Source organism: Mugil cephalus, chromosome 1 (genome assembly GCF_022458985.1).
Source record: "Mugil cephalus isolate CIBA_MC_2020 chromosome 1, CIBA_Mcephalus_1.1, whole genome shotgun sequence".
Lineage (NCBI taxonomy): Eukaryota > Metazoa > Chordata > Actinopteri > Mugiliformes > Mugilidae > Mugil > Mugil cephalus.
The window spans coordinates 31108799-31121445 of NC_061770.1; the positions used below are offsets into that span (position 1 = coordinate 31108799).

Sequence of the window (12647 nt, forward strand, 5' to 3'; positions counted from 1 at the left end):
AGGCTGTGTTTTGATTCAACCACCCAAATGTAGCTTAAACGTGTTTGTTACTAATTTCTATATTATACTTGTTTCCTTGAAAAGTTGCATGGGTATACAACAGTCATAATTGAAGGAGAGTTTTTATGGATTCTGTAATGTGCACAATGGTACAGTCTGATTATATAGAGGCTGAATAAAAGCATCAACTTCCAGCACCCTTGGGACTGAGGGGTTAAGAGATGCTTAGATGGACATACTGTGTACATGTATGATGTAAGACATGTTTGCGTGTATGACCTTTCGCATCCTGATGATGGCGAGGATGAACTTCAGTTGGGGAAAGTCAACTCTCACCTTCTCAGGTCCGTCCAGCTGAAACAGTGCAGAGGATCAGTACTGCTGTGATCATAGAGATCAGCCTAGCTTAGCATAATACCTGGAACCAGGGGGAAACGTTTGGCCTGGTTTTGTTCGCACATTGGTGACAATTTGTTCGTATTTACCTCCATGGTCTCTGGTTCAGCTTCGGTCTTTTCTAGCTCCAGCTAACGGACAGGTGAACAGATGGGTCAATCAACGTGATTTATTGATGAAATACATGAACAAATCTAATCTGTTGACCTTATTTGTAATGTTTCCAACTTTTGCCTTAAAAAATGTACGTGCTGTTTTTGACAAGTAAAATATGATTGAAGAAACACAAACCTTGTGGTCGGTCGTCTCCAGCTCCTTTGGTGTCTGCAGGTTCTCATTATTGCATTTGTCATTAAGCGGCTGCTGGACTTCTTTGTCGTTAAACTGTGAAACAGTGACAGACACATTATTTCATTACACAATGCTGGAAGACCTGGTAGACAATCACACAAAAAACCTACAATAATTTTATTTCTGTTAAAGGGTCGACACCTTCACCACCAGTGACATCTAAATATCCTGATGGTTTTTCAAACCAAGGACCCCGATGTGGGGAATCCCCTACCTACTGTATGTGTTATATATTAAATTCGGCCTAGTGCTTATAAATCTACATTATAATCATTCTGCATTCAGTATTAGGCTATTCAAATAATACACAGGTTCAAATATTCATTGTTTTTATTTCAGACGTGTGACAGTAGGGTGGCCATGCAACTGCCATAAACATAAACAACCTATATATACCACGCACTGTTAGCTTCTCTTCTGCTAATATTGTATCGTGAGTCTGGATGTCACCTGGGGACTGAAGAGGCTCTTGGCCAATTGCAGGAACCTGACAGTGAGTCAGAGTGAAATATGCAGCCTTGTGATTGGCTCAGCAGCGATAGGGGCGGGGCCTACTGGGTACAGGAGGCTTAGATTTACAGCGCATTTAATTTAAAATTGTGGGGGATTTTATTTATTTATTTATTTTATTTTTTAAATATATATAGTAAATGTCTAATCAATCAAAGACACTGCGACCCCCCTAACAGACTGTCAGCCTGGCTGACTTGCCAGAGTTTTTTTTTTTAGTTTTTTCACTTTTCTCAGACTGGCCCTGTTCTGTGCATCAGCTTACAGCTTATTTTTATATTTGACCTTTTCTGTTTGTTTTTCTTGTGTTTCCTGGTTTTACTTCCTGTGTTTTTCCCCACTTTGATTGGTTGATAGGTTTCTCCTTGTGTCTTCGCCCTCATTGGTCTCACCTGTGTCTTGTTATAGATATCTATATTCTATTGTATTTTATTGTATCCAAATACTGGACTGCTGTGACAACCTTATTTCCCTTCGGGGATGAATAAAGTTATCTATCTATCTATCTATCTATCTATCTATCTATCTATCTATCTATCTATCTATCTATCTATCTAGATATATATCTGTCTTTGTGCTCTGTCAGGTTCTCTGTGATGTTGCTCCAGTTTGTCTCGCTGTGTTCTTGTCTTGGTCTTGGTCTTGGTCTTGAAGCACTTCTTTTGGATCACCCCGTCATCCCTACAGTCCCATACAGGACACTGACCTCTGTCTTTGTCTCTTTTCATTTACTTACACATTCGACCTCATTTTCCGTTGGACTTTGCATGTCTGTCTCGTCTTCACTTCTCTCTGTCAGAAACACACATTATGGTAAATGCACATTGGTTTTTATGGTTTCCCTCTAAGGTTTATGGGTCTTGTAACCCATATGTATGGGGATACATGCAAGCGGATTTCATAGAACTATTTACGTCACTCACGAGTATTTCTTTAGTTTAGATAATCTATAAATGCAGAGGAGTTTATGACTCACCATTTTTGTTTTGTTTCCACTTGTACGCAACAAAGACGACTGAGAGAACCAGCATGAAGACTGCAACAAAACCAAAGAGAACTAGAAAAGCAGAGGTGGACGAGTCCTGGATGAAATTCTCTGAAATGACGAGACAGAAAAAGAAAACGTGTCACGATCTAAAAAGAGTCTAGACGTAGATGATGTTAACCCGTCTATCAGCCCCAGAGGATCATACCTCCTCTTTTATATCAGAAGAGGATGACAAAGAACAATGGTTTCGTTTAATTTTTTTATGTTTTTTGTTTTTTTTTACCTGTGGCCACCGGGACGCCATGGAGGAGAAACAGCAACAACCCAAACCAGCTGTTAATTTTCCTCTTTGAACCAAGAAAGAAATAATATAAATACATGAAACATTCCCCATCATGAATTCATTTCTAAAGGTAAAGTAACACAGACTAAAATCAAAATGAGAAGTGACTAAATTTTACCTTTTTAAATAATGTCCCATTAGGGACAGTGTTTTATAAAGGATATGTCTGACACCATAGTCAATGAACATACAGTAGAAGTGTTGCATTCTGAACAAAGATTTTACAAAGACGGCTGTTATGCATTACAAATTAACAGACTCTTATTGTACTATTCATGCATTCATTTATATATTTTTTATCAACTTCCTGTTTGTTTGAGGTTTAAGTATTTCTTTATAATTTTGCAAATCTCATCTGTCAAAGAACTCTTGATGTGCATTATTATTAATTTATTTATCAAAAATTACCTTCCTTTACTCTTCCCTTTGCAGCACATCCTGTCCTCAGTGCATATGACACTAATGCAGGATGGTGCTGAACCTATATCTATGTAAAACAACAGAATGACTAAATATCGCCTTACCTCCTGGATGGGGACCCTCTCTCTGGAAAAGTCTCCGTTTCACCGTCTTAATACAGCGGCCGTGGAGGTGTGACTTCTTCAGAATTGACTGTGAAAGAATGAGACTTGTGTACAAAATAAAATGAAACTGTTCCCTGTGTCAAATACTCCAAGAGTTTCTCTGGAAACGTTTTGCGAAGAAGGAAGCGCATTCAGCTCTCACGTCATCATCTTATCTCAGACAAACAGAAAAGAATCAGAGAGAACAGAGACAGAGACAGAGACGCAGCATGAGATGCATGATATGACTCCTACTGCATCAGGGATTGGCAGGAACATTTAGTTCAGTGCATCTTTTAATTTCTTGCATATACTTTAAGGAACACAATTAGTGCTGTTTTCTATTATAAAGGGATTGAATAACTCTCGATTTCTGACAAATAAAAATAATAGTCTATAAAATGCATTCATTTTATTTTTTATTTCAGTGCTAATTAGACCTTTAGACACCCCATGAATGAATAAAGGAAATAAAGAAAAGCTTCACTGGATGCAAAGGACAATTATTTTGAACCAAAAAAAAAAAAACATAAAAGCAAAACAGTAATATGGAATGAATGAACAAACACATTTCAAGATGACATTTAAATACCAACTGACCAACTGACTTAAATTCCAAAATGTACATATATACATTCAAAAGTTTGAACACACGGTCTCATTGAATTGAATGAGATAGTGACTGATTATTTGCATACCTAAACCTGCTGTATCACATTATATCACATATCACAACTTTTCTTAACCTTTTCAAAATAGGCAAAAATTTTCTAACCGAAACACTGAAAGTCCATGAAAACAAAATCTTGCTGGTGGCTGCAGAGCATGGATACATCCACCAGGCGGCAGACGACAGATATAAAACTGTATAGTACAAGTTTTTTGATTCGATCGTTTATCGATTATAAGGGAAGAGCAGAGGTCTCAGAAACTCAAATATGACATTACAGTTAAAACTCATATTTCTATTTCTTTTTTTACTTACTTTTTTACTAAAAACAACAACAACATCTTCCCATTCCAAGATGGCTACCGTCATTCTGAGACATTTGCTGGCATCTTTCCTTCACCGAGCGCCAACGATACATCAACAAGTCAAACCCGTGACCCCCAGCTAAAAACGTGAGGCATGTTTAACGTTTTGTCTTTGGAACAGGTTTGACTTCATGACTTCCACTTCCACGGAGCAGGTAATGTGAACGTGTTGCTCTCTGAAGTCGTGTTGATGTTCATTCTTTTTCTGCTCAGTGGAAAGAAATGAAAGACACCGGCTGTTTGTCTGGAACCGCTCCAAGGAATTTCTACCATGCATGTGAACGTCTTCCTGTGTCATCTTGACAACGTGGCATGGAGTTTGTGAAATCATTCGAATGGATCCATTGTGAAATAATCCGTCCGCCCTTATCCACCTTTCACCAGTTCATCAAAGTTGTTTTTTTTTTTTTGTTGTTGTTTTTATTTTATATTTTTTAAGAATGTTTACTTTTATGTGCAACAAAGCTACGGTGACAAAGTAATTTCTCTCGTGCCGTAACCGATGCCGAAATCAGGACCTGGATGACTGTCACATCAAGCGGCTCTCAACACCTTTGGTACCGCTGGCTTTCCCCGACGATAGCACAAGTGAAGATCTGAGCTGACAAGGACAGTTTTGGTCACCCGGAGTTGTTCGGAGCAGCATCCAAGGAGTTCCCTAAGTAGACTATCACCTTCATATTTGAGCAGAGTTGATGTGTGTGTGATGAACAAACTATAAATAAATCTGAATAATTTAATTTAATTTAATTTAATTTAATTAGGTTCAGTTTGCGTCCTCACTTTTGTTCACACTCACTCATTTTCATTAAACTCATTCTGTTTTCTCATCATTTTCTATTACTCCAGCTGTTATATTGTTCATCACAGTGTTTATTATTCATCATTCACCATTTGTAAATAATATTTCACTTAAGTCGTTGTCAGAAAGGTCCTTTTGAGCTGTAGATATATGATTCCTGTGCTGAGAGCTGATGCCTGAGATATGATGAGATTGATTAATTACTAATAATTGATATTGATCCAATTCCCTTACAAAGGTCGTTCAGGTCATCTGCATGGCTCTCATTCTCTCCATCATTCCTCTGATTCTCTCCATCATTACTCTCTTTCTCCATCTCTAGTTTTCTAATAATCTCCTCTTTTTCATTAGTTAATTTATTTCTTCTCTCTATTAAGACAGACTCATCCTTCCTCATTCTGTGGATCTCTATCTGCTTCTTCCTCAGATCTTTCATAAGTTCAGATTTCTTCTTCTCCAGATCTTTCTTTGTCTCTAGAGGAATTTTCTCAGTTCCATCTTCTTCTCTCAGTCTGTCTTTCTCCATCTCTTCTATCTCTCTCTTCTGCTGCATCAGTTCATTAATCTGTTTCTCCTTATCCTCTATCTGAATCTTTAGTCGAGAAACTCTTTCCTCCCATTTCTTCTCTTCTCTTTCTTTCATCTGTAGCTTTGTCTTCAGTTTTTCTTTCTCTTTGTCCTTTGATTCTCCTCCATGTTTTCTTTCATCCTTCACATTCTGAACTTCTGCTTGTTCTGGTTGTGTTTCCTTCTTCTTTTCAATCTGTATTTTCTCATTTTTTCTCTTCTCTTGCTCCTCATCATTCAGAGGTTCTTCAGGTTGTGTTTCCTTCTTCTTTTTAATCTGTATCTTTGTCTTCTTCTTCCTCTTCTCTTTGTCCTCATCAGTCAGAGGTTCTCCTCCATGTTTTCCTTCATCCATCTCATCTCCTCTACGTTGTGTCGTCATATTCTCTCCTTCTTCTGTTTGCTGATTATGTCTCGTCTCTGGTTTTTCCTCCGTCTTATCGTCTGTCTTTTCTCTTCCAGGTTCAGTCTCTGGTTCTGTCTTAGTGTCCAAACTGTTTCTCTCAGTTATTCCTGCTCCTTCCTCTCTCTCTCCTTGTAACTGGATCAGATCATGGTTGGTTTGAATCTGTTGAGTTTTATCGTCCATGTGATGGTGAAGTCTTGGACGTGTCTCCATGTCCTCGTCCTCCAGTGTCTCTCTGTCTTTTCTTCCTCCCATAAAGGGCTCTGTTGATGGATCATTCTTCTTCTCCTCTCTCTGGGTTTCTTCATCATTAAGATCTTTCTTGTTCTCTGTGGGAATAAACATTCATCTCTCATTGTTCTGCTCAGATGGATGAAGATGCTCATAAACCAGTTTCACATCTAATTTCACTGCTGAGACTCTGTTGACATTAGTTTCAATATGCAATTTGCTCACAAGTAGCCAGCATGAAATAAAAATGCTGAGTCTGCTGAAACAATAATGCTTCCCTGATGTAACGCAATAAAAGAGTCTGATCAGTACTGTCTGAGGGCAGGGCCATGATATCAATGCCCCTCCCACACACTACAACTTCTTAAGTCTCGCCCACTATAATGAAGGAAGTAGAGTTTATGACCTATACTGCAGCCTACAGTCACCAGGGGGAGCACTACTAGCTTTGGCTTGACTTTAAAGGAGCTGGGTCCATCAGCCATATTTATACTGTCTTTGGTTGTTTGTTTGTTTTATTAGGATCCCCGTTAGCTGCAGCCTTGCTGAAGATATTCTCCCTGGGGTCCGATCATAAACATAAACAATGTATACACATGACTCCTTGTACAAAAAAGAGCCACTACTACATATCTGTGAGTCAATGTCATAACATTCTCACACAGCCTGGAAGCCAGAACAATGTTCCTCCTGTCCGTCCACTTGTATTCACATTACATAAAAAGAGGGTCTGACATGTCATTTTAACTAAAGGTTGAATCTTATTTACGTCAAAAACCTATGATTGACAGCTCAGTTTTTAACCCTCTGTGGAAAACTGTCGCAAACAATTGTGTTGAGTTCGGTGGTGTATGTACAACACTAATGTTGGTTAATGCATATTCTAAACATATCAAGGATCACACTGGAATCATTTAGTTGTAGACTGTATCCTGTTGAGGACCAGACTGTTTTCAAATGTTTAAACATTTGAAACCTGAAAAAATCATTAAATTAATCTACATACCTGCATAGACAAGAACATTTTTCATCTCCACCTAATTTAGCTTTGTGGATGTATCATTTTAAACAGTATGGGGTTAAAAGTGTTCATCACTTACTGAGTTTTTTCTGTCTCCACTTCCACAGGAAAACAGAAACCCCAACGATAACCACAATGGCAACAATAATCACACCAATGATGGCGGCAGAAGATGAACTGGAACTAGGAGTAGAGAAGTAATCTCCTGTGAGGATGAAGCACGGAAAGAGGAATTAATTCAGACAGAAACAAAACTAAGGAAAGAACATGATGAGATTTGATCCATTTAACTACCTGGAACATGTATGTGAGCCTCTCTGGTCTGGTGGGTGTTGTTCTGTTGGACTCTACAGGTGAAGCTGTTGTTGTGTCTCTTGTCCACAGTCACTCTGCTGCTGACAGTATAGAGGTCATCAGGACCTCTGACTGTCTCTGGAGGTCCAGCAGAGAGCAGGTTTCCCTCAGCGTCCAGCCACAACACCTCAGGCTCTGGATACCAGCCTCTGGATTCACACTGTAACACCACTCCTCCTCCTCCTCCTCCTCCTCCTCCTCCGTCACTTTTGCTGATTATCTCGATGACAGGTGAGGAGGCAGCACCTACAAATGAGAAGATTCCAAACGCATGTTGGGAGTGTCACGACATTGTCACCCTGCGAGCCAGACTAATGTCCCCTCTTGGTTCTGGAGTCTCTCTGTTGAGGACCTGATTCTGGTTCAGCCAATCAGATTGTTTGGGGCTGGAGCTTTTTATGCTTCTGCACTAAACTTATCTCTGAGCTTCTCACCCCCTACACCACCACCACCACCGTCCGACCGTGGTGTGTTGACTGTGCCACGTTCAGGGAAATAAAAGGTGGGCAACCAGGCCTTTTCTGCTGCAGCCCCTCCGGTCTGGATCCATCGGCCATTGAGGCTCTGACTCTGTTGAGGCTTTTAAGAAGCACCTTAAGATGTTTTATTCATTTATTTTTTTTCTGAGTGTTAATAGCTTTTTATGTCTTGATACATTGATGTTGATTTGTATTTTACATGTTTTATACGACATGTTGAATGTGAAGCACAAGGACTGGTGTTGGTGTTATTAGACAGACACGGTTCTGGTTCTGGCTCCGGTTCCGTTCTAGAGTCTGAGAACCTTGGTTCTTTCTGGCAAACCAACCTGTGTTCACACAGAGGTTGAAGTTCATATCACTCCAGTTTAGTGGGAGGAGCCAAAGTGGGAGGCTGTTACTCCGCGTTATTAAGGCGATGGTAAACAAACACAGTTACGGCAAAATGGCAGATCACATGTAGCATCTGGGGTTTGTTTTCGTCCTGTTAAATAAGTTGTTGATGGCAAGAAGACGTAGAAACATAGAATGTGAATCACATGTAAAAAGTATATGTGGGTCGATACGTCCTATATATCTTGCAGACGTAACTATTGCCAAGGCTGACGTAGCTACTGGAGCTAACACAACACGGCAAGTCAACAGATGCAACAAATGCAACTTTTAAAGTCACAGCCCAGTAAAAGCCATCTTTTTTTCCATGTTTGCTGTCAGTTGCTGCTTCTTCTTCTTTCTTTTTCTTTTTTTTTTTAAACATAGAACGCCCATGCCGCTGTTCTCAGGGAAGAACCAGAAATTTGAATAGTATGAATGCGCCGGCCTGTTCAAAATTTGGTTCGGAAACTGGAATCAGCATGAAGCCCTGCCGGCAAAAAGACACAGCGCTGACTAGTGTTGGGGTGGAGTTGAGTTCCTCCTGGCTTGTGGGTGGTGTAATCTGAGAAAATGACAAAAGCTTGAGCCATGTGGTGCTGTCAGACCCTGATAAATGGCCTTCTTACCTTTTGGTACTCAAAGTGCTTTACAGACACAGATTGGATGAAGGGATCAAACCGCCAACCATCTGGTTGGTGGACAACCCGCTCTACCTAATATCCTGGGAGAACCCCAACCATAAAAGCAACTCATCACATCTCACTCACCTACAACAAGCTCAGTGGTGGCGTCTTGTTTCAGCTCAGGAGCGAAGCACCTGTATGTCCCCTGGTCTGAAGGTGTCACTGAGGACAGCTTGAGTGAGATGTTTCCCTGCTTCAGTTCGTGGGTGAACAGAGACGTTCTGCTGCGGAAGGACGGGTGTTTTTTAGACTGCAGATCCAGACCATCACGCCACACCAGGACAAACCTGGGTTCCAGGTCAGGCCTGGACCACTCCACAGTCATGCTGGAGGCGTCCATGGCGGGCTGAAGGTGACACGGCAACACGACGTCAGCACCAACGAGAGCCACGATTGGTTGAGACGGACCAATCACATCAGACTGACCTGGAAAAGAAAATGTCTGTCATGTTTGGAAGGTAGGGTTCATTTAAACTATCAGAGAGTTAGTGATGTGTTGGATTTACCTCTGCATGAGTGGATCACAGAGAGCACCATAAGGTAAGTGAATGCACCACAGGGTCTGAGCTCCTCTCCAAACATCCTGGAAATTTAAAATATAAAATAAATGTTCTGTATGTTCTGTTTAATGTCCTGCAGTGACTGTGTAACATGTTCAACATGGTTATATGAGCTACAGGATGTTTCCCACTTTGATTCATTTCAGTGGGTTCGTTTTGGATCATAACCGCTCCCTCCTTCATCTCAGACACTAGATTATAACAAAGACCTCGACCTCGTCACAGTCTAACCGAGCACAGACCACCTGAGTACAACGGTTCATACGTCGGATCTTCCCACAGAACTGTTTTGATTAGCAGAGAAGAAGACTGTGGCTGCTGTTCAAAGTACACCGGGTTTATTAGAATTCTGACTTTAATCTTTGAACTCTGAGGAAGAAAAGTGTGAATTCTGAGATTAAGAATGTGGCTAAAAGTAAATAAATAAGTAACAATATAACGTTTTTCACATGTGTTCATTGACAGATTAGGATTAAGAATCCAAAGAAACAGACATAACATCAGTATTCTGGGATTAAAGTGCAAGAATACATGGGAGAATTCTGAGAAAATGGAGAGAAGTTCAACATTCTGGGATTAATGTAAGAGTGAACTGAGAGATGAAGTATTTTGTTAAACAATTTAAATTGAGGATCCCTGAATTTCAGATTTCATGAGAACTGGGACAAATATCAGTAATATATATACATATATATATATATATATATATATATATATATGGATTTATGATGAATAAATACGAAGAGATCCAGAGATTAGAACATTTTAAGTCAATGAAGTCAGAAAACTGTTTCTCATAATAGTCATTTTCAGATTAAAGTCACAGTTCCGAGACTAAAATCTGAACTACTTCATTTCTTTCTCATATTCGAAGTCACAAAAATCAAGGACTTCTCTTTTTATTTTGTAACACTACACCTCTTTCTCCTCCACCGTCATGTGAATATTTTCACGATTCATTTTAGTTTCACTTTCAACTGAAACAACAAAATAAATAAATAAATAAAAAATAAAAGGATCCACAGCGTGGTTGGAACATTTAGTAGATCGATATTGAACCGTGATTATTTGGATTATGACACATCTGGACCCGTTGTTTGGTTTTATTTCGGTTTTCACGTTGATTCTAAACATTAAGATGAAGACGTAAAGTTTGATAAAGGTGATTAAACGCGTCCTGCTCTGTCCGCCCCTTTCAAACGCACCTTTTCACATTTAACTAACATTTTAAAGTCTGAAATGAACTCAAACACACGACGAACGTCGTTTATTTAAACAGATACATACCTGCTGCCTGACTCCGGGAGTTTCCTGGTAGAGATTGGATCCGGTAGGACAAGGAGCAAAGGACAAACCCGGTCAACCGGAGGCGGCGGTGCGTTCACGTTCCTCTCGGAAATAAATCTCAGCTCAGTGTTTGGATTGATACAGAACTCATAGGCAATACTATGAATGAAAGAATGAATGAATGAATGAATGAATGAATGAATGAACGAATGAATGAATGAATGGAGGCTTTGTTTCGAACATGAGAAAATACACGAAACAAAAAATCAAAATAGAAGAATCTTATTTAATCCGACTCTTTTCTTCCTCCTTTCTCTGTGATCACGATCATCAGTTAATTTCAGTTCATAATTTCACAATACCACATGCGCGTTTTTACAGACAAAAGAAAATAAACTTATGGCTCATTTGTGCAGTATTGATAGTGATTGTAGAGTACATTTATATTACTTATTTATGTAAGTATTGCCAGAGGCGGCTGGTGGTGAAATTTGTTGGGTGGGCTAATAAATACACGATACCTACAATACACACAGTTACATCAGTTACAGGTACACTTCACTTCCTTAGTGCTCTACATCAGTGGTTCTCAACTGGTCTGACTCCAGGACCCTTTAACCGCCCCTTAATGTCAAGCTGTGACCCAAATCAAAGATTTTCACCTTCTCAAATGTTTTTGAATAAAAAGAGATTGTGCAGTTTGATCCTGAGATAGTGGAATATTATACCACAGTGTGAAAACACACAAAAATACAAATGGAATGATAAACCAAAATGACCAGAAGGTGACGATGCTGAGAGGGAAATATCCCCTTTAAACCCTCAGTTAGCTGCATGTGTTGTTCTGTTCAGTCCCTTCTTCAAGCATTAACCATGAGGCTGACATGACAATCACAACATTTCACTAACAGACATCTTAACAGGCTCAGTTGGTATTTTCATGCAGAATATGTGAGCTGGGCTGCAGTCCTGAGCCTGTGGAGGTGGTGGGGGACCAGGGGACGGGAGGATGTTGGCAAAGCTGTCGTCAGTCATGGACAAAGCTCCATCAGCGCCAGGTTTCTCCACCCACACTGTGTAAAGGAGCGGTACCACAGGTCCTTCCTCCCCTCTGCTGCAGACTCTACAACCAGGTCTGCTCCCAGACCCACAACTACATATGTACAGTACCTCTTACATTTACCTTTTTTTATACCTGCTGTTTTACACTGTCTGCATCTCCCCGAAGGGTAAATGTGTGCATATATAAGATATACACATTTATATACAGATACAGATGTATGCATACTCGCTTCTAATTTTTTTTTCATATCCTGTCAATGTGCAGTGCTCCTTCAAACCTAATTGTACATAGACCTATATATATCTTTTTTTATACCTGTCTGCATCTCTGCCAATGGAGATGTGTGAACATATATATATATATATATATATATACAGTATATTTATATTTATAAACATACCCACCTTCTTACTTGAACATTGCATTGTTTGTTTGTAACATAGCGTTTTATATATTTTTGAATATTCCTATGTTTTATTCTTCTGTGATGCTAAAAGTCTCTGCTGCCGTTAACAATCAGAATTTCCCTGTTGTGGGATGAATAAAGGCAGATCTCACCATATCTTATCTTATCGTATCTTATCTTATCTTATATACAGTATATATATATATATATATATATATATATATAAA

General features: G+C 39.5%; 2 protein-coding genes and 1 long non-coding RNA gene across 3 annotated transcripts; all 3 read right to left on the reverse strand.

Moving 5' to 3' along the window:
* Nucleotides 1-1200: 1200 nt before the first annotated feature.
* Nucleotides 1201-2678, reverse strand: LOC125016910. The gene is made up of 3 exons (XR_007113789.1): nucleotides 2529-2678; nucleotides 2234-2353; nucleotides 1201-2049 (listed from the first exon to the last, which is right to left on the reverse strand). It is a non-coding gene; the product is annotated as an uncharacterized LOC125016910 (long non-coding RNA).
* An 875-nt stretch (nucleotides 2679-3553) lies between these two features.
* On the reverse strand, nucleotides 3554-7560 carry LOC125015988 (vicilin-like seed storage protein At2g18540). The gene is made up of 3 exons (XM_047598149.1): nucleotides 7508-7560; nucleotides 7293-7418; nucleotides 3554-6290 (listed from the first exon to the last, which is right to left on the reverse strand). Exon 3 carries the CDS (start codon nucleotides 6214-6216, stop codon nucleotides 5185-5187), a length of 1032 nt encoding a protein of 343 aa, XP_047454105.1. The 5' UTR covers nucleotides 6217-6290; nucleotides 7293-7418; nucleotides 7508-7560; the 3' UTR covers nucleotides 3554-5184.
* A 2-nt stretch (nucleotides 7561-7562) lies between these two features.
* On the reverse strand, nucleotides 7563-10998 carry LOC125016157 (butyrophilin subfamily 3 member A2-like; the record flags this gene model as incomplete). Its single annotated transcript, XM_047598398.1, has 4 exons — nucleotides 10952-10998; nucleotides 9611-9687; nucleotides 9189-9530; nucleotides 7563-7813 (listed from the first exon to the last, which is right to left on the reverse strand). Coding segments are annotated over exons 2-4 (669 nt in total), but the record flags the coding sequence as incomplete, so codon positions are not given.
* Nucleotides 10999-12647: the final 1649 nt, after the last annotated feature.

Coding starts and splice junctions, on each gene's coding strand:
- LOC125015988 (XM_047598149.1), bottom strand. CDS start 6,216: ATGGGAGGAAGAAAAGACAGAGAGACACTGGAGGACGAGGACATGGAG.